At 42.2% G+C, this 22427-nt stretch overlaps 1 protein-coding gene across 1 annotated transcript in view; it reads right to left on the reverse strand.

Moving 5' to 3' along the window:
• Positions 1-22211, reverse strand: part of LOC120041447 (kinesin-associated protein 3-like) — a 75457-nt gene extending 53246 nt beyond the window's left edge. Inside the window, exons 1-8 of the mRNA XM_038986410.1 lie at positions 22095-22211; positions 21528-21659; positions 17195-17346; positions 15116-15168; positions 9914-10055; positions 9674-9773; positions 5224-5348; positions 1425-1523 (exon numbers count right to left, since the gene is read on the reverse strand). Of these exons, the coding sequence (XP_038842338.1) occupies positions 1425-1523; positions 5224-5348; positions 9674-9773; positions 9914-10055; positions 15116-15168; positions 17195-17346; positions 21528-21659; positions 22095-22126 (835 nt within the window). The 5' untranslated portion in view covers positions 22127-22211. The remainder of the gene's footprint in view (positions 1-1424; positions 1524-5223; positions 5349-9673; positions 9774-9913; positions 10056-15115; positions 15169-17194; positions 17347-21527; positions 21660-22094) is intronic.
• Positions 22212-22427: the final 216 nt, after the last annotated feature.

Below are 22427 nucleotides of genomic sequence, written 5' to 3' on the forward strand. Positions count from 1 at the left end.
AGGGGTTAGACTGTGGGGTTAGGGGTTAGACTGTGGGGTTAGGGGTTAGACTGTGGGGTTAGGGGTTAGACTGTGGGGTTAGGGGTTATACTGTGGGGTTAGGGGTTAGACTGTGGGGTTAGGGGTTAGACTGTGGGGTTAGGGGTTAGACTGTGGGGTTAGGGGTTATACTGTAGGGTTAGACTGTGGGGTTAGGGGTTAGACTGTAGGGTTAGACTGTGGGGTTAGGGGTTATACTGTGGGGTTAGGGGTTAGACTGTGGGGTTAGAGGTTATACTGTGGGGTTAGGGGTTATACTGTGGGGTTAGGGGTTAGACTGTGGGGTTAAGGGTTAGACTGTGGGGTTAGGGGTTATACTGTGGGGTTAGGGGTTAGACTGTGGGGTTAGGGGTTATACTGTGGGGTTAGGGGTTAGACTGTGGGGTTATACTGTGGGGTTAGGGGTTATACTGTGGGGTTAGGGGTTAGACTGTGGGGTTAAGGGTTATACTGTGGGGTTAGGGGTTATACTGTGGGGTTAGGGGTTAGGGGTTAGACTGTGGGGTTAGGGGTTATACTGTGGGGTTAGGGGTTAGACTGTGGGGTTATACTGTGGGGTTAGGGGTTATACTGTGGGGTTAGGGGTTATACTGTGGGGTTAGGGGTTAGACTGTGGGGTTAGAGGTTATACTGTGGGGTTAGGGGTTATACTGTGGGGTTAGGGGTTAGACTGTGGGGTTAAGGGTTATACTGTGGGGTTAGGGGTTATACTGTGGGGTTAGGGGTTAGACTGTGGGGTTAAGGGTTAGACTGTGGGGTTAGGGGTTATACTGTGGGGTTAGGGGTTAGACTGTGGGGTTAGGGGTTATACTGTGGGGTTAGGGGTTAGACTGTGGGGTTAGACTGTGGGGTTAGGGGTTATACTGTGGGGTTAGGGGTTAGACTGTAGGGTTAGACTGTGGGGTTAGGGGTTATACTGTGGGGTTAGGGGTTAGACTGTGGGGTTAGAGGTTATACTGTGGGGTTAGGGGTTATACTGTGGGGTTAGGGGTTAGACTGTGGGGTTAAGGGTTAGACTGTGGGGTTAGGGGTTATACTGTGGGGTTAGGGGTTATACTGTAGGGTTAAAGGTTATACTGTAGGGTTAGGGTTATACTGTTATATATATAGGTTACAGGTTATACTGAAGGGTTAGGGTTATACTGTTATATATATAGGTTACAGGTTATACTGTAGGGTTAGGGTTATACTGTGGGGTTAGGGGTTAGACTGTAGGGTTAGACTGTGGGGTTAGGGGTTATACTGTGGGGTTAGGGGTTATACTGTGGGGTTAGGGGTTAGACTGTGGGGTTAGAGGTTATACTGGTACCTCTCAGCCAGCTCTCTAGCTAGCTGTGAGCAACATGGCAGAAGGGTAGAAGGCCAGGAACAACCATGAATGTTACCTCTCAGCAGCTGCTCCTGTTTTACCAGTAGTCCCTGGTACTTCTTGAAGGCCTTCTCATGTTCCTTCCTCAAGGCCTGGTTGTCAGGGTCGTCTTCACGTAGTTACAGTCAAGGAAGGGTTCTGATTGACACACTGACTGACCGCAACAGAAAAGGAGGTACATGGGGAACTGACACACCATGGGACCCATTAATTTCCCACCGCAAACGTTTAGTTCTCATCACATAGAAAACGTTTAGTTCTCATCACATAGAAAATGTTCAGTTCTCATCACTTAGAAAACGTTTAGTTCTCATCACATAGAAAACGTTTAGTTCTCATCACATAGAAAACGTTTGTTGTAGGAAATGAATGGGTTAAGTTATCATCGCTTAGGAAACCGTGGAAGGGGTGTTCAATGTCAGTCCTAAACACTTCTGGTTTACATCCTCTCCTTCTAATCAGGGACAGACTCAGACCTGGGACACCAGGTGAGTGGACAGACTCAGACCTGGGACACCAGGTGAGTGGACAGACTCAGACCTGGGACACCAGGTGAGTGGACAGACTCAGACCTGGGACACCAGGTGAGTGGACAGACTCAGACCTGGGACACCAGGTGAGTGGACAGACTCAGACCTGGGACACCAGGTGAGTGGACAGACTCAGACCTGGGACACCAGGTGAGTGGACAGACTCAGACCTGGGACACCAGGTGATTAACTACCAGGTAGAAACAAAAATCAGACAACTGACATTGAACAGCCCTGCAGAGGATATACGTCTTCTAACCCAGACCATAACCCAGACCCAGACCTTAACCCAGACCCAAACCCAGACCATAAACCAGACCCAGACCTTAACCCAGACCCAGACCATAACCCAGACCCAGACCTTAACCCAGACCCTAACCCAGACCTTAACCCAGACCATAACCCAAACCCAGACCTTAACCCAGACCCTAACCCAGACCATAAACCCTAACCCAGACCCAGACCTTAACCAAAACCTTAACCCAGACCCTAACCCAGACCATAAACCCTAACTCAGACCATAAACCCTAACCCAGACCATAAACCCTAACTCAGACCATAAACCCTAACTCAGACCATAAACCCTAACTCAGACCATAAACCCTAACTCAGACCATAAACCCTAACCCAGACCATAAACCCTAACTCAGACCATAAACCCTAACCCAGACCATAAACCCTAACCCAGACCCTTACCCAGACCCTAACCCAGACCCAGACCCTAACCCAGACCCTAACCCAGACCATAAACCCTAACTCAGACCATAAACCCTAACTCAGACCATAAACCCTAACCCAGACCATAAACCCTAACTCAGACCATAAACCCTAACCCAGACCCTTACCCAGACCCTAACCCAGACCCTAACCCAGACCCTAACCCAGACCATAAACCCTAACCCAGACCATAAACCCTAACTCAGACCATAAACCCTAACTCAGACCATAAACCCTAACCCAGACCATAAACCCTAACCCAGACCATAAACCCTAATTCAGACCATAAACCCTAACCCAGACCATAAACCCTAACCCAGACCATAAACCCTAACCCAGACCATAAACCCTAACCCAGACCCTAACCCAGACACTAACCCAGACCCAGACAGTAACCCAGACCCTAACCCAGACACTTACCCAGACCCTTACCCAGACCCTAACCCAGACCCAAACCCAGACCATAAACCCAGACCATAAACCCTAACTCAGACCATAAACCCTAACTCAGACCATAAACCCTAACTCAGACCATAAACCCTAACTCAGACCATAAACCATAACCCAGACCATAAACCCTAACTCAGACCATAAACCCTAACCCAGACCATAACCCTAACCCAGACCATAAACCCTAACTCAGACCATAAACCCTAACTCAGACCATAAACCCTAACTCAGACCCTAACCCAGACCCTAACCCAGACACTAACCCAGACCCAGACACTAACCCAGACACTAACCCAGACCCAGACCCTTACCCAGACCCTAACCCAGACCCAGACCCTAACCCAGACCCTAACCCAGACCCAAACCCTAACCCAGACCCTAACCCAGACACTAACCCAGACACTAACCCAGACCCAAACCCAGACCCAAACCCAGACACTAACCCAGACACTAACCCAGACCCAGACCATAAACCCTAACCCAGACCCTAACCCAGACCCTAACCCAGACCCTAACCCAGACACTAACCCAGACCCTAACCCAGACCCAGACCATAAACCCTAACCCTAACCTAGACCCAGACCCTAACCCAGAACCTAACCCAGACACTAACCCAGACCCTAACCCAGAACCTAACCCAGAACCCAGAACCTAACCCAGACCCAGACCCTAACCCAGACCCTAACCCAGACCCAGACCCTAACTCTTACCCAGACCCAGACCCTAACCCTAACCCAGAACCTAACCCAGAACCAGACCCTAACCCAGACCCTAACTCTTACCCAGACCCTAACCCAGACCCTAACCCAGAACCTAACCCAGAACCTAACCCAGGCCCTAACCCAGAACCTAACCCAGGCCCTAACCCAGACCCTAACCCAGACCCAGACCCTAACCCAGACCCTAACCCAGACCCTAACCCAGACCCAGACCCTAACCCAGACCCTAACCCAGAACCTAACCCAGGCCCTAACCCAGGCCCTAACCCAGACCCTAACTCTTACCCAGACCCAGACCCTAACCCAGACACTAACCCAGACACTAACCCAGACCCTAACCCCGACCCTAACTCTTACCCAGACCCAGACCCTAACTCAGACCCTAACCCAGAACCTAACCCAGACCCTAACCCAGACCCTAACCCTAACCCAGAACCTAACCCAGACCCTAACCCAGACCCTAACCCAGACCCTAACCCAGACCCTAACCCAGACCATAAACCCAGAGCCTGAAGTGAAGGATATATGCCTTGGGTTAGGGTATATATGTCTTGGGTCATCTACCCTAACCCAGACCCTAACCCAGACCCTAACCCAGACCCTAACCCAGACCCAGACCCTAACCCAGAACCTAACCCAGACCCTAACCCAGACACTAACCCAGACACTAACCCAGACCCTAACCCAGACACTAACCCAGACCCTAACCCAGACACTAACCCAGACCCTAACCCAGACCCTAACCCAGACCCTAACCCAGACCCTAACTCTTACCCAGACCCAGACCCTAACCCAGATCCTAACTCTTACCCAGACCCAGACCCTAACCCAGATCCTAACTCTTACCCAGACCCAGACCCTAACCCAGATCCTAACTCTTACCCAGACCCAGACCCTAACCCAGACCCTAACCCAGACACTAACCCAGAACCTAACCCAGACCCTAACCCAGACCCTAACCCAGACCCAGACCCTAACCCAGACCCTAACCCAGACACTAACCCAGACACTAACCCAGACCCTAACCCAGACCATAAACCCAGACACTAACCCAGACCCTAACCCAGACACTAACCCAGACACTAACCCAGAAACTAACCCAGACCCTAACCCAGACCCTAACTCTTACCCAGACCCTAACCCAGACCCTAACCCAGACCCAGACCCTAACCCAGACCCTAACCCAGACCCTAACCCAGACCCAGACCCTAACCCAGACCCTAACCCAGACCCTAACCCAGACCCAGACCCAGACCCTAACCCAGAACCTAACCCAGACCCTAACCCAGACCCAGACCCTAACCCAGACCCTAACCCAGACCCAGACACTAACCCAGACCCTAACCCAGACCCAGACCCTAACCCAGACACTAAACCCAGATCCTGAAGTGAAGGATATATGTCTTGGTCTTCTTCTGCAGTTCGTCCTGCCAGAGGTCGTATCTCTTCAGTTCGTGTTCGATGACATTCATACACAGAGCTCCGATTTTATAGTGGGTCACCAGCCCATGGAACTGGGAGAAACTACATGGAGATAGAAGGCTTAGGATTAATACTGATATACTAGACTAAATATACTATAGGGTTAGAGGATTAATACTGATATACTAGACTAAATATACTATAGGGTTAGAGGATTAATACTGATATACTAGACTAAATATACTATAGGGTTAGAGGATTAATACTGATATACTAGACTAAATATACTATAGGGTTAGAGGATTAATACTGATATACTAGACTAAATATACTATAGGGTTAGAGGATTAATACTGATATACTAGACTAAATATACTATAGGGTTACAGGGTGAATACTGATATACTAGACTAAATGTACTATAGGGTTAGAGGATTAATACTGATATACTAGACTAAATATACTATAGGGTTACAGGGTGAATACTGATATACTAGACTAAATGTACTATAGGGTTAGAGGATTAATACTGATATACTAGACTAAATATACTATAGGGTTAGAGGATTAATACTGATATACTAGACTAAATATACTATAGGGTTAGAGGATTAATACTGATATACTAGACTAAATATACTATAGGGTTACAGGGTGAATACTGATATACTAGACTAAATATACTATAGGGTTAGAGGATTAATACTGATATACTAGACTAAATATACTATAGGGTTACAGGGTGAATACTGATATACTAGACTAAATATACTATAGGGTTAGAGGATTAATACTGATATACTAGACTAAATATACTATAGTATAGGTCAACTGTAGGCCATGGAACTGGGAGAAACTACATGGAGATAGAAGGCTTAGGGTTACAGGGTGAATACTGATATACTAGACTAAATATACTATAGGGTTAGAGGATTAATACTGATATACTAGACTAAATATACTATAGGGTTACAGGGTGAATACTGATATACTAGACTAAATATACTATAGGGTTAGAGGATTAATACTGATATACTAGACTAAATATACTATAGGGTTACAGGGTGAATACTGATATACTATAGGGTTACATAGTATAGGTCAACTGTAGGCCATGGAACTGGGAGAAAGTGGGGACAGAACAGGGGACAAGCAATTCATATACTGGAGGAACACTACTAACCAAATGGCACTCTATTTCCTGTATAGTCAGTGGTGAGACTTCCTGTATAATCAGTGGTGAGACTTCCTGTGTAATCAGTGGTGATATTTCCTGTGTAATCAGTGGTGATATTTCCTGTGTAATCAGTGGTGAGACTTCCTGTGTAATCAGTGGTGAGACTTCCTGTGTAATCAGTGGTGATATTTTCTGTGTAATCAGTGGTGAGACTTCCTGCATAATCAGTGGTGATATTTCCTGTGTAATCAGTGGTGATATTTCCTGTGTAATCAGTGGTGAGACTTCCTGTGTAATCAGTGGTGAGACTTCCTGTGTAATCAGTGGTGATATTTCCTGTATAATCAGTGGTGATATTTCCTGTGTAATCAGTGGTGATATTTCCTGTGTAATCAGTGGTGATATTTCCTGTGTAATCAGTGGTGAGACTTCCTGTGTAATCAGTGGTGAGACTTCCTGTGTAATCAGTGGTGATATTTCCTGTATAATCAGTGGTGATATTTCCTGTGTAATCAGTGGTGATATTTCCTGTGTAATCAGTGGTGATATTTCCTGTGTAATCAGTGGTGAGACTTCCTGTGTAATCAGTGGTGAGACTTCCTGTGTAATCAGTGGTGATATTTCCTGTATAATCAGTGGTGATATTTCCTGTGTAATCAGTGGTGAGACTTCCTGTGTAATCAGTGGTGATATTTCCTGTGTAATCAGTGGTGAGACTTCCTGTGTAATCAGTGGTGAGACTTCCTGTGTAATCAGTGGTGATATTTCCTGTGTAATCAGTGGTGATATTTCCTGTATAATCAGTGGTGACCTGTCATTCAGGGCAGGTGGGGCATGTTATTTTGGCATTAATACGTGTCACAGATCAGTTTGCAAACAATGTAAATAAATAAATAAATAAATATATATCATTGAGTTAATAAAGTCGCACATGGTCTCTTTTTTGCGTTCTTGAATAAGGCAGCTCCAAAACACAGGTGTTTCAGGTGTTTCAGCCCACCTCAACTCTGTGGTGGGCGGGCCAGCCAGCGGAAAATACAGAGCGCAGGGGTTGGTAATGTTCTCTAGTTGCGCCGTGATTGGCTCAGTGTTCTGTCACTCGTGGGGACACTACGTCGCCTTCAACATCTACAGGGAGAGCTAGAAAATTCAAGCCCCCTTGGGTGCTGCCATAGAGTTACATTAGAAGTGCCCATCCAAGAAGGCTCAAGGTCATTGGCCACAGATTAAAGACGTCAAATCTACAGTAGCTTTGATTGGACTGTCAACATCAAGCTAGACAAGCAGTCATCATCATGAATCAAGTCGACAATCAACTGGCAAAATCCTTTTCAATCCTTGTCATATGACGAGAAATTATGAAGAAAAATGATGGTATCGCTGCTCATCGGCCATAAACATTGCAAATTCAACAATGAGTGGCTTGGAAGGAATCCGTGGCTAACTGCAAGCATTGCAAAGCAATCACTAGCCTGCTATTCAGTGGAGTGGATGTGTGGTCCAAGTCTGGATTTAAGGGCTTCTTTTCCAAGGTTAAAAGGATAAACATTCAACATTGGCCATGCTGTCAATCCAGCATGACTTCTGCCGCTTTCAAAACAACTGGAAATTCGGAACCGGAGGATCTGAGCCCTAGGACCATGCCTCAGGACTACCTGGCATGATGACTCCTTGCTGTCCCCAGTCCACCTAGCCTTGCTGCTGCTCCAGTTTCAACTGTTCTGCCTGCGGTTATGGAACCCTGACCTGTTCACCGGACGTGCTACCTGTCCCAGACCTGCTGTTTTCAACTCTCTAGAGACCGCAGGAGCGGTAGAGATACTCTTAATGATCGGCTATGAAAAGCTAACTGACATTTACTCCTGAGGTGCTGACTTGTTGACCCTCGACAACTACTGTGATTATTATTATTTGACCATGCTGGTAATTTATGAACATTTGAACATCTTGGCCATGTTCTGTTATAATCTCCACCCGGCACAGCCAGAAGAGGACTGGCCACCCCTCATAGCCTGGTTCCTCTCTAGGTTTCTTCCTAGGTTTTGGCCTTTCTAGGGAGTTTTTCCTAGCCACCGTGCTTCTACACCTGCATTGCTTGCTGTTTGGGGTTTTAGGCTGGGTTTCTGTACAGCACTTCGAGATATTAGCTGATGTACGAAGGGCTATATAAAATAAATTTGATTTGATTTGACTCAGAGACAACAACTCTCAGTTTTCATATCAGAATCCGGTTATTTTCATCCTTTAATGGTCCCGTGACAGCGGTCCGATGTAGCCGGTAACTTAATCGCTGCTTTCTGAGAAAATGTTTGGAGCGTTTTGGTGGTTTATTCTAGTTTTGGTGGTTTATTCTAGTTTTGGTGGTTTATTCTAGTTCCGGTGGTTTATTCTAGTTTTTGTGGTTTATTCTAGTTTTGGTGGTTTATTCTAGTTTTTGTGGTTTATTCTAGTTTTGGTGGTTTATTCTAGTTCCGGTGGTTTATTCTAGTTCCGGTGGTTTATTCTAGTTTCGGTGGTTTATTCTAGTTTTTGTGGTTTATTCTAGTTCCGGTGGTTTATTCTAGTTCCGGTGGTTTATTCTAGTTCCGGTGGTTTATTCTAGTTCCGGTGGTTTATTCTAGTTCCGGTGGTTTATTCTAGTTCCGGTGGTTTATTCTAGTTCCGGTGGTTTATTCTAGTTCCGGTGGTTTATTCTAGTTCCGGTGGTTTATTCTAATTCCGGTGGTTTATTCTAGTTCCGGTGGTTTATTCTAGTTCCGGTGGTTTATTCTAGTTTTTTGAACCAGATGAATTCAACAGCAGAATAACGACAGCGCAGACAGTTTGTTTTTATTTATTCTGAATAAAATAATAAACGTGTATTCATTAGAAGTGTTCCTCTAGTAGAGAAGGAGACTGTACTGGAACGTGTATTCATTAGAAGTGTTCCTCTAGTAGAGGAGGAAACTGTACTGGATATATAATACAGTTGAATCAGATGAACAGCAGATGGCAGTCTTCAATAAGCCTGAATAGAAATGTAGCGTTTACACTCCACTACCACTGAACGGAACAACAGAAAAGCCAAAGGCCTTCTGAGTAAAGCCGTCTTATAAAGTAGCAAATGGGGCGGCAGGTAGACTAGCAGTTAGAAAGGCCAGCTAGCAACCCGGCGGGTTACGAGTCAACAGGACCAAAGTGGTCTGTCCCAAATCTGTCTCTCCCCTCTCCTACCTCTTCTCCCTCCCCGCCCCTCCCCTCTAGTATTTACCTGGAGAAGCAGAAGAAAACATAGATGATGGTGGTGGCAAGCTCAACACTCTGCTTCCAGTCCTCCCGCAGCACTCTGGCCAGGGCTCCGAGAGCCGTTTCTACAGGACAGACAGAGAGACACACAAACAGAACATGAGACATACGGAACCAGAGCAGGGCCACGGTCCTGATGGTTTACACTTTAATGCAATGTTATGCATATAGTGCAAGCCGTCTCCATCTCTCCCCCTCGCCTTACCATTCTGTAGTAGTTCGTCCAGGTTGTCAGGGTTCCTGGCCAGGTGTAGGATGAGTGTAGCCCCTTTCACCTTCTCCTCCATACCTTCATACAGCAGCTCTACATACTCTTCCACCATGTTGATGTTAGCCTCCTCATCTATCTAGAACAGAGAGACACCTTGTTGATGTTAGCCTCCTCATCTATCTAGAACAGAGAGACACCATGTTGATGTTAGCCTCCTCATCTATCTAGAACAGAGAGACACCTTGTTGATGTTAGCCTCCTCATCTATCTAGAGCAGAGAGACACCTTGTTGATGTTAGCCTCCTCATCTATCTAGAGCAGAGAGACACCATGTTGATGTTAGCCTCCTCATCTATCTAGAGCAGAGAGACACCATGTTGATGTTAGCCTCCTCATCTATCTAGAACAGAGAGACACCTTGTTGATGTTAGCCTCCTCATCTATCTAGAGCAGAGAGACACCATGTTGATGTTAGCCTCCTCATCTATCTAGAACAGAGAGACACCTTGTTGATGTTAGCCTCCTCATCTATCTAGAGCAGAGAGACACCATGTTGATGTTAGCCTCCTCATCTATCTAGAACAGAGAGACACCTTGTTGATGTTAGCCTCCTCATCTATCTAGAGCAGAGAGACCTTGTTGATGTTAGCCTCCTCATCTATCTAGAACAGAGAGACACCTTGTTGATGTTAGCCTCCTCATCTATCTAGAACAGAGAGACACCTTGTTGATGTTAGCCTCCTCATCTATCTAGAACAGAGAGACACCATGTTGATGTTAGCCTCCTCATCTATCTAGAACAGAGAGACACCTTGTTGATGTTAGCCTCCTCATCTATCTAGAACAGAGAGACACCATGTTGATGTTAGCCTCCTCATCTATCTAGAACAGAGAGACACCTTGTTGATGTTAGCCTCCTCATCTATCTAGAGCAGAGAGACACCATGTTGATGTTAGCCTCCTCATCTATCTAGAACAGAGAGACACCTTGTTGATGTTAGCCTCCTCATCTATCTAGAGCAGAGAGACACCATGTTGATGTTAGCCTCCTCATCTATCTAGAACAGAGAGACACCTTGTTGATGTTAGCCTCCTCATCTATCTAGAGCAGAGAGACACCATGTTGATGTTAGCCTCCTCATCTATCTAGAACAGAGAGACACCATGTTGATGTTAGCCTCCTCATCTATCTAGAACAGAGACACCTTGTTGATGTTAGCCTCCTCATCTATCTAGAACAGAGAGACACCATGTTGATGTTAGCCTCCTCATCTATCTAGAACAGAGACACACCATGTTGATGTTAGCCTCCTCATCTATCTAGAACAGAGACACCTTGTTGATGTTAGCCTCCTCATCTATCTAGAACAGAGAGACACCATGTTGATGTTAGCCTCCTCATCTATCTAGAGCAGAGACACCTTGTTGATGTTAGCCTCCTCATCTATCTAGAGCATAGAGACACCTTGTTGATGTTAGCCTCCTCATCTATCTAGAGCAGAGAGACACCATGTTGACGTTAGCCTCCTCATCTATCTAGAGCAGAGACACCTTGTTGATGTTAGCCTCCTCATCTATCTAGAACAGAGAGACACCATGTTGATGTTAGCCTCCTCATCTATCTAGAGCAGAGAGACACCATGTTGATGTTAGCCTCCTCATCTATCTAGAACAGAGAGACACCATGTTGACGTTAGCTTCATCTATCTAGAGCAGAGAGACACCTTGTTGATGTTAGCCTCCTCATCTATCTAGAACAGAGACACCATGTTGACGTTAACCTCATCTATCTAGAACAGAGAGACACCATGTTGATGTTAGCCTCCTCATCTATCTAGAGCAGAGACAACATGTTGATGTTAGCCTCCTCATCTATCTAGAACAGAGACACCTTGTTGAGGTTAGCCTCCTCATCTATCTAGAGCAGAGAGACACCATGTTGACGTTAGCCTCATCTATCTAGAGCAGAGAGATACCATGTTGATGTTAGCCTCCTCATCTATCTAGAACAGAGACACCGTGTTGATGTTAGCCTCATCTATCTAGAACAGAGACACACCATGTTGATGTTAGCCTCCTCATCTATCTAGAACAGAGAGACACCATGTTGATGTTAGCCTCCTCGTCTATCTAGAACAGAGAGACACCTTGTTGATGTTAGCCTCCTCATCTATCTAGAACAGAGAGACACCATGTTGATGTTAGCCTCCTCATCTATCTAGAACAGAGAGACACCATGTTGATGTTAGCCTCCTCATCTATCTAGAGCAGAGACACCATGTTGATGTTAGCCTCCTCATCTATCTAGAACAGAGACACACCATGTTGATGTTAGCCTCCTCATCTATCTAGAACAGAGAGACACCATGTTGACATTAGCCTCATCTATCTAGAGCAGAGAGATACCATGTTGATGTTAGCCTCCTCATCTATCTAGAGCAGAGAGACACCATGTTGATGTTAGCCTCCTCATCTATCTAGAGCATAGAGACACCATGTTGACATTAGCCTCATCTATCTAGAGCAGAGAGACACCATGTTGATGTTAGCCTCCTCATCTATCTAGAGCAGAGAGACACCTTGTTGATGTTAGCCTCCTCATCTATCTAGTGCAGAGAGACACCATGTTGACATTAGCCTCATCTATCTAGAGCAGAGAGATACCATGTTGATGTTAGCCTCCTCATCTATCTAGAGCAGAGAGACACCATGTTGATGTTAGCCTCCTCATCTATCTAGAGCAGAGAGACACCTTGTTGATGTTAGCCTCCTCATCTATCTAGTGCAGAGAGACACCATGTTGACATTAGCCTCATCTATCTAGAGCAGAGAGATACCATGTTGATGTTAGCCTCCTCATCTATCTAGAACAGAGACACCATGTTGATGTTAGCCTCCTCATCTATCTAGAACAGAGAGACACCATGTTGATGTTAGCCTCCTCATCTATCTAGAACAGAGACACACCATGTTGATGTTAGCCTCCTCATCTATCTAGAACAGAGAGACACCATGTTGATGTTAGCCTCCTCATCTATCTAGAACAGAGACACCGTGTTGATGTTAGCCTCCTCATCTATCTAGAACAGAGACACACCATGTTGATGTTAGCCTCCTCATCTATCTAGAACAGAGAGACACCATGTTGATGATAGCCTCCTCATCTATCTAGAACAGAGACACCATGTTGATGTTAGCCTCCTCATCTATCTAGAACAGAGAGACACCATGTTGACGTTAACCTCATCTATCTAGAACAGAGAGACACCATGTTGATGTTAGCCTCCTCATCTATCTAGAACAGAGAGTCGCCATGTTGATGTTAGCCTCCTCATCTATCTAGAGCAGAGAGACACCATGTTGATGTTAGCCTCCTCATCTATCTAGAACAGAGACACCGTGTTGATGTTAGCCTCATCTATCTAGAACAGAGACACACCATGTTGATGTTAGCCTCCTCATCTATCTAGAACAGAGAGACACCATGTTGATGTTAGCCTTCTCATCTATCTAGAACAGAGAGACACCATGTTGATGTTAGCCTCCTCATCTATCTAGAACAGAGACACACCATGTTGATGTTAGCCTCCTCATCTATCTAGAGCAGAGAGACACCTTGTTGATGTTAGCCTCCTCATCTATCTAGAACAGAGAGACATCATGTTGACGTTAGCCACATCTATCTAGAGCAGAGAGACACCATGTTGACGTTAGCCTCATCTATCTAGAGCAGAGAGACACCTTGTTGATGTTAGCCTCCTCATCTATCTAGAGCAGAGAGACACCATGTTGACATTAGCCTCATCTATCTAGAGCAGAGAGACACCATGTTGATGTTAGCCTCCTCATCTATCTAGAACAGAGAGACACCATGTTGACGTTAGCCTCCTCATCTATCTAGAGCAGAGACACCATGTTGACGTTAACCTCATCTATCTAGAGCAGAGACACCTTGTTGATGTTAGCCTCATCTATCTAGACCAGGGACACCTTGTTGATGTTAGCCTCTTCATCTATCTAGAACAGAGAGACACCATGTTGATGTTAGCCTCTTCATCTATCTAGAGCAGAGAGACACCATGTTGATGTTAGCCTCCTCATCTATCTAGAACAGAGAGACAACATGTTGATGTTAGCCTCCTCATCTATCTAGAACAGAGACACCATGTTGATGTTAGCCTCCTCATCTATCTAGAGCAGAGAGACACCATGTTGATGATAGCCTCCTCATCTATCTAGAACAGAGAGACACCATGTTGATGTTAGCCTCCTCATCTATCTAGAACAGAGAGTCGCCATGTTGATGTATGTTAGCCTCCTCATCTATCTAGAGCAGAGAGACACCTTGTTGATGTTAGCCTCCTCATCTATCTAGAACAGAGACACCGTGTTGATGATAGCCTCCTCATCTATCTAGAACAGAGAGACACCATGTTGATGTTAGCCTCATCTATCTAGAGCAGAGAGACACCATGTTGATGTTAGCCTCCTCATCTATCTAGAACAGAGAGACACCATGTTGACGTTAGCTTCATCTATCTAGAGCAGAGAGACACCTTGTTGATGTTAGCCTCCTCATCTATCTAGAGCAGAGAGACACCATGTTGACATTAGCCTCATCTATCTAGAGCAGAGAGACACCATGTTGATGTTAGCCTCCTCATCTATCTAGAACAGAGAGACACCTTGTTGATGTTAGCCTCCTCATCTATCTAGAACAGAGAGACACCATGTTGATGTTAGCCTCCTCATCTATCTAGAGCAGAGACACCATGTTGATGTTAGCCTCCTCATCTATCTAGAACAGAGAGACACCATGTTGATGTTAGCCTCCTCATCTATCTAGAACAGAGAGACACCATGTTGATGTTAGCCTCCTCATCTATCTAGAGCAGAGAGACACCATGTTGATGTTAGCCTCCTCATCTATCTAGAGCAGAGAGACATCATGTTGATGTTAGCCTCCTCATCTATCTAGAAAACAGAACCACATGATCACAATGATGCTTTAGAGGTCTGTTATGAGAATAAAATCTATTGTTATGATTTTTAGCATTGTTGATTTTAGCCTCCTCATCTATCTAGTAAAATCTATATTATTAGCATTGTTGGTTTTAGCCTCCTCATCTATCTAGTAAAATATCTAGTAAAATGTATATTATTAGCATTATTATTAGCAGAGTTCCCTTTACTCACCTCCATTCCTTCAAATGGAGTTAGGTCTCTTGGTTTGACCACTCTCTTCTCTGCTGCAGAGAAATGGAATGAGTCACTGGTTAACATAGAACTAAACTGTTATAGCATAGACCGTACAGTGGAATGCATCACTGGTTAACATAGAACTAAACTGTTATAGCATAGACCTTACAGTGGAATGATTCACTGGTTAACATAGAACTAAACTGTTATAGCATAGACCGTACAGTGGAATGCATCACTGGTTAACATAGAACTAAACTGTTATAGCATAGACCTTACAGTGGAATGAGTCACTGGTTAACATAGAACTAAACTGTTATAGCATAGACCGTACAGTGGAATGCATCACTGGTTAACATAGAACTAAACTGTTATAGCATAGACCGTACAGTGGAATGAGTCACTGGTTAACATAGAACTAAACTGTTATAGCATAGACCGTACAGTGGAATGCATCACTGGTTAACATAGAACTAAACTGTTATAGCATAGACCTTACAGTGGAATGATTCACTGGTTAACATAGAACTAAACTGTTATAGCATAGACCGTACAGTGGAATGCATCACTGGTTAACATAGAACTAAACTGTTATAGCATAGACCGTACAGTGGAATGCATCACTGGTTAACATAGAACTAAACTGTTATAGCATAGACCTTACAGTGGAATGATTCACTGGTTAACATAGAACTAAACTGTTATAGCATAGACCGTACAGTGGAATGCATCACTGGTTAACATAGAACTAAACTGTTATAGCATAGACCTTACAGTGGAATGAGTCACTGGTTAACATAGAACTAAACTGTTATAGCATAGACCGTACAGTGGAATGCATCACTGGTTAACATAGAACTAAACTGTTATAGCATAGACCGTACAGTGGAATGAGTCACTGGTTAACATAGAACTAAACTGTTATAGCATAGACCGTACAGTGGAATGCATCACTGGTTAACATAGAACTAAACTGTTATAGCATAGACCTTACAGTGGAATGATTCACTGGTTAACATAGAACTAAACTGTTATAGCATAGACCGTACAGTGGAATGCATCACTGGTTAACATAGAACTAAACTGTTATAGCATAGACCGTACAGTGGAATGAGTCACTGGTTAACATAGAACTAAACTGTTATAGCATAGACCGTACAGTGGAATGCATCACTGGTTAACATAGAACTAAACTGTTATAGCATAGACCGTACAGTGGAATGCATCACTGGTTAACATAGAACTAAACTGTTATAGCATAGACCTTACAGTGGAATGATTCACTGGTTAACATAGAACTAAACTGTTATAGCATAGACCGTACAGTGGAATGCATCACTGGTTAACATAGAACTAAACTGTTATAGCATAGACCGTACAGTGGAATGCATCACTGGTTAACATAGAACTAAACTGTTATAGCATAGACCTTACAGTGGAATGAGTCACTGGTTAACATAGAACTAAACTGTTATAGCATAGACCTTACAGTGGAATGAGTCACTGGTTAACATAGAACTAAACTGTTATAGCATAGACCGTACAGTGGAATGCATCACTGGTTAACATAGAACTAAACTGTTATAGCATAGACCGTACAGTGGAATGCATCACTGGTTAACATAGAACTAAACTGTTATAGCATAGACCGTACAGTGGAATGCATCACTGGTTAACATAGAACTAAACTGTTATAGCATAGACCTTACAGTGGAATGAGTCACTGGTTAACATAGAACTAAACTGTTATAGCATAGACCGTACAGTGGAATGCATCACTGGTTAACATAGAACTAAACTGTTATAGCATAGACCTTACAGTGGAATGCATCACTGGTTAACATAGAACTAAACTGTTATAGCATAGACCGTACAGTGGAATGCATCACTGGTTAACATAGAACTAAACTGTTATAGCATAGACCTTACAGTGGAATGAGTCACTGGTTAACATAGAACTAAACTGTTATAGCATAGACCTGGAATGACACAATAACTCCAACTGTTTCATAAACTATGGAGTTGTACTATAGTTTATCTGTGGTATGTGTTTCAGAGGGGACAGTTGATGCTCACCTTTCCCGCTGGCCTTCTTGCGGTTCTGTAGATAGAAGATCAGCTGCTCCACCTCCGACAGCTTGGAGGGATGGATGAGTTTACACTCCTCAACCACCTTACGGGCCAGCGCTGCAATGTCTGTGTTCGTATTCAGGCTCTTCAGACGAATACTGACAGGGAGGCAGTGAGACAGTACAGTAGAATATAATCGAGGGCAATATAATCGAGGGGAATGGAATAGAATAGAGGGTAATGGAATAGAATACAGAGTAATGGAATAGAATAGAGGAATATAATACAGGGTAATGGAATAGAATAGAGGAATATAATAGAGGGTAATGGAATAGAGGGGAATATAATACAGGGTAATGGAATAGAATAGAGGAATATAATACAGGGTAATGGAATAGAATAGAGGAATATAATACAGGGTAATGGAATAGAATAGAGGAATATAATACAGAGTAATGGAATAGAATAGAGGAATATAATACAGGGTAATGGAATAGAATAGAGGAATATAATACAGAGTAATGGAATAGAATAGAGTAATATAATACAGGGTAATGGAATAGAATAGAGGAATATAATACAGAGTAATGGAATAGAATAGAGGAATATAATACAGAGTAATGGAATAGAATAGAGGAATATAATACAGAGTAATGGAATAGAATAGAGGAATATAATACAGGGTAATGGAATAGAATAGAAAAATATAATACAGAGTAATGGAATAGAATAGAGGAATATAATACAGAGTAATGGAATAGAATAGAGGAATATAATACAGAGTAATGGAATAGAATAGAGGAATATAATACAGGGTAATGGAATAGAATAGAGGAATATAATACAGAGTAATGGAATAGAATAGAGGAATATAATCCAGGGTAATGGAATAGAATAGAGGAATATAATACAGAGTAATGGAATAGAATAGAGGAATATAATACAGGGTAATGGAATAGAATAGAGGAATATAATACAGAGTAATGGAATAGAATAGAGGAATATAATCCAGGGTAATGGAATAGAATAGAGGAATATAATACAGGGTAATGGAATAGAATAGAGGGGAATATAATACAGGGTAATGGAATAGAATAGAGGGGAATATAATACAGGGTAATGGAATAGAATAGAGGGTAATAGAACAGAGGGGAATATACTAGAGGGTAATGGAATTGAATAGAACATAGGGGAATAGAACAGAGGGCAATGGAATAGAAGGGAATAGAATAGAGGGGAATAGAATAGCGTTAATGGAATAGAATAGAATAGAGGGTAATGGTATAGAATAGAGGGGAATATAATACAGGGTAATGCAATATAATACAATGGAATAGAATAGAGGATAATGGAATAGAATAGAGGGTAATGAAATAGAAATAGATGGGAATACAATAGAGGAGAATATAATACAATAGAGGAGAATAGAATAGAGGAGAATAGAATAGGGGAGAATAGAATACAATAGAGGATAATAGAATAGGGGAGAATAGAATAGAGGAGAATAGAATAGAGGAGAATAGAATAGAATAGAATAGAGGAGAATAGAATAGGGGAGAATAGAATACAATAGAGGATAATAGAATAGGGGAGAATAGAATATGGGAGAATAGAATAGAGGAGAATAGAATAGAATAGAGGAGAATAGAATAGAGGAGAATAGAATAGGGGAGAATAGAATAGAGGAGAATAGAATAGAATAGAGGGGAATAGAATAGAGGAGAATAGAATAGAGGAGAATAGAATAGAGGAGAATAGAATAGGGGAGAATAGAATACAATAGAGGATAATATAATACAATAGAGGAGAATAGAATAGAGGATAATGGAATAGAATAGAGGGTAATGAAATAGAAATAGATGGGAATACAATAGAGGACAATATAATACAATAGAGGAGAATAGAATAGAGGAGAATAGAATAGGGGAGAATAGAATAGAGGAGAATAGAATAGAGGAGAATAGAATAGAGGAGAATAGAATAGAATAGAGGAGAATAGAATAGGGGAGAATAGAATAGAGGAGAATAGAATAGAGGAGAATAGAATAGAGGAGAATAGAATAGAATAGAGGAGAATAGAATAGGGGAGAATAGAATAGGGGAGAATAGAATAGGGGAGAATAGAATAGGGGAGAATAGAATAGAGGAGAATAGAATAGAGGAGAATAGAATAGAATAGAGGAGAATAGAATAGGGGAGAATAGAATAGAGGAGAATAGAATAGAGGAGAATAGAATAGAGGAGAATAGAATAGAATAGAGGAGAATAGAATAGGGGAGAATAGAATAGAGGAGAATAGAATAGAGGAGAATAGAATAGAGGAGAATAGAATAGAGGAGAATAGAATAGAATAGAGGAGAATAGAATAGAATAGGGGAGAATAGAATAGAGGAGAATAGAATAGAGGAGAATAGAATAGAATAGAGGAGAATAGAATAGAATAGAGGAGAATAGAATAGAATAGAGGAGAATAGAATAGAATAGAGGAGAATAGAATAGAATAGAGGAGAATAGAATAGGGGAGAATAGAATAGAGGAGAATAGAATAGAGGAGAATATAATAGAATAGAGGAGAATAGAATAGAATAGAGGAGAATAGAATAGAATAGAGGAGAATAGAATAGAATAGAGGAGAATAGAATAGAATAGAGGAGAATAGAATAGGGGAGAATAGAATAGAGGAGAATAGAATAGAGGAGAATAGAATAGAATAGAGGAGAATAGAATAGAGGAGAATAGAATAGAGGAGAATAGAATAGAGGAGAATAGAATAGAATAGAGGAGAATAGAATAGAATAGAGGAGAATAGAATAGAGGAGAATAGAATAGGGGAGAATAGAATAGAGGAGAATAGAATAGAGGAGAATAGAATAGAGGAGAATAGAATAGAATAGAGGAGAATAGAATAGAATAGAGGAGAATAGAATAGAATAGAGGAGAATAGAATAGAATAGAGGAGAATAGAATAGGGGAGAATAGAATAGGGGAGAATAGAATAGAGGAGAATAGAATAGAATAGAGGAGAATAGAATAGGGGAGAATAGAATAGGGGAGAATAGAATAGAGGAGAATAGAATAGGGAAGAATAGAATAGAGGAGAATAGAATAGGGGAGAATAGAATAGAATAGAGGAGAATAGAATAGGGGAGAATAGAATAGGGGAGAATAGAATAGAATAGAGGAGAATAGAATAGAATAGGGGAGAATAGAATAGGGAAGAATAGAATAGAGGAGAATAGAATAGGGGAGAATAGAATAGAATAGAGGAGAATAGAATAGGGGAGAATAGAATAGAGGAGAATAGAATAGAGGAGAATAGAATAGAATAGAGGAGAATAGAATAGAATAGAGGAGAATAGAATAGAATAGAGGAGAATAGAATAGAATAGAGGAGAATAGAATAGGGGAGAATAGAATAGGGGAGAATAGAATAGAGGAGAATAGAATAGAATAGAGGAGAATAGAATAGAATAGAATAGAGGAGAATAGAATAGAGGAGAATAGAATAGGGGAGAATAGAATAGAGGAGAATAGAATAGAGGAGAATAGAATAGAGGAGAATAGAATAGAATAGAGGAGAATAGAATAGAATAGAGGAGAATAGAATAGAATAGAGGAGAATAGAATAGAATAGAGGAGAATAGAATAGGGGAGAATAGAATAGGGGAGAATAGAATAGAGGAGAATAGAATAGAATAGAGGAGAATAGAATAGGGGAGAATAGAATAGGGGAGAATAGAATAGAGGAGAATAGAATAGGGAAGAATAGAATAGAGGAGAATAGAATAGGGGAGAATAGAATAGAATAGAGGAGAATAGAATAGGGGAGAATAGAATAGGGGAGAATAGAATAGAATAGAGGAGAATAGAATAGAATAGGGGAGAATAGAATAGGGAAGAATAGAATAGAGGAGAATAGAATAGGGGAGAATAGAATAGAATAGAGGAGAATAGAATAGGGGAGAATAGAATAGAATAGAGGAGAATAGAATAGGGGAGAATAGAATAGAGGAGAATAGAATAGAGGGGAATACAATAGAGGAGAATAGAATAGAGGAGAATAGAATAGGGAAGAATAGAATAGAGGAGAATAGAATAGGGAAGAATAGAATAGAATAGAGGGGAATAGAATAGAGGAGAATAGAATAGAATAGAGGGGAATAGAATACAATAGAGGGGAATAGAATAGAATTAGACTAGCTACAATTCCCCAGCAACATCTCTCAGTTTACCAAAGAAGGTGGCAGGGCCAGACTATATAAATCACAGACTGTGATTTCAGACCAAAACACCACATATAATTTACACCGTTTGTTGACTGTGCTGACACCATGCTTACATCTTCTGACACTTCTTGCGGTCTCCCAGCATCTCGTCTCCGGTCTCTCCAAGGATGGTCGCCTCCACCTCATACTGAACAACCAGGGCTTTCTCTGTAGGGTGCACGTCCAGGCTACCACCCTTCACTTTCCTGCGGTCATCATAAGGAAGAATAATATATTTTAGTTAACTTTTCATTTTAAAATGTACTTTAGAATCAACTAACTTGACCGCATTTGACTGCAATGCATAAATATGACAGCTAGCTAGCGAGGCTAATTATTGTCCACGCCCATTGATGGGGTGGACTGAGATTTGTTCTCTATCACAGCTGTTGTTGACGTTGCCGCATCCGGGCAGATACAAAACAACATTAATTAAGAACAACACAATGTCTACATGTAACATTTTATCTTTATCTTTAAGTAACAAAATAAGTAGGCTACTGTAGGCTAGCTAGCTATACGATTAGCATGCCAATTAACTAGCTAGGTGGTATGCTGCTAGCATGATAAGGCTTTACATTATTGTTTACATTCCCAGCGAGATACAGAACAGATTGAAGAAATGACAGCTTCATCTTTACCGTTTCAGATAGCGTGCATCCTCCGACTGCATCTTATGCTCTTTATATGAAACCAAAGATGCCTTTTCTAATAGAATCACAGCGAAAATCACTGACCAGGAAAACGTTGACACCAAGTGGCGGTGTTATTAGAATGAACTCTCTTTCCCAGAATGCATTGTGTTGGAAAGAGGAAAAGGGCTGGTTTGATACCTTAATGTTCTTGTGCGCTCTCTACAGGCAAGACACAGTGGCGCAGCAAAATTAAGAATAAACAGTTCATTCCATGGGTGGTTTGATAGTGAAGCATGGTAATAATGAGCAGTTTTATGGTCTCACATTGTAACTAAACAC

The sequence above is a fragment of the Salvelinus namaycush genome, unplaced genomic scaffold, assembly GCF_016432855.1.
Source record: "Salvelinus namaycush isolate Seneca unplaced genomic scaffold, SaNama_1.0 Scaffold468, whole genome shotgun sequence".
Taxonomy (NCBI): Eukaryota; Metazoa; Chordata; class Actinopteri; order Salmoniformes; family Salmonidae; genus Salvelinus; species Salvelinus namaycush.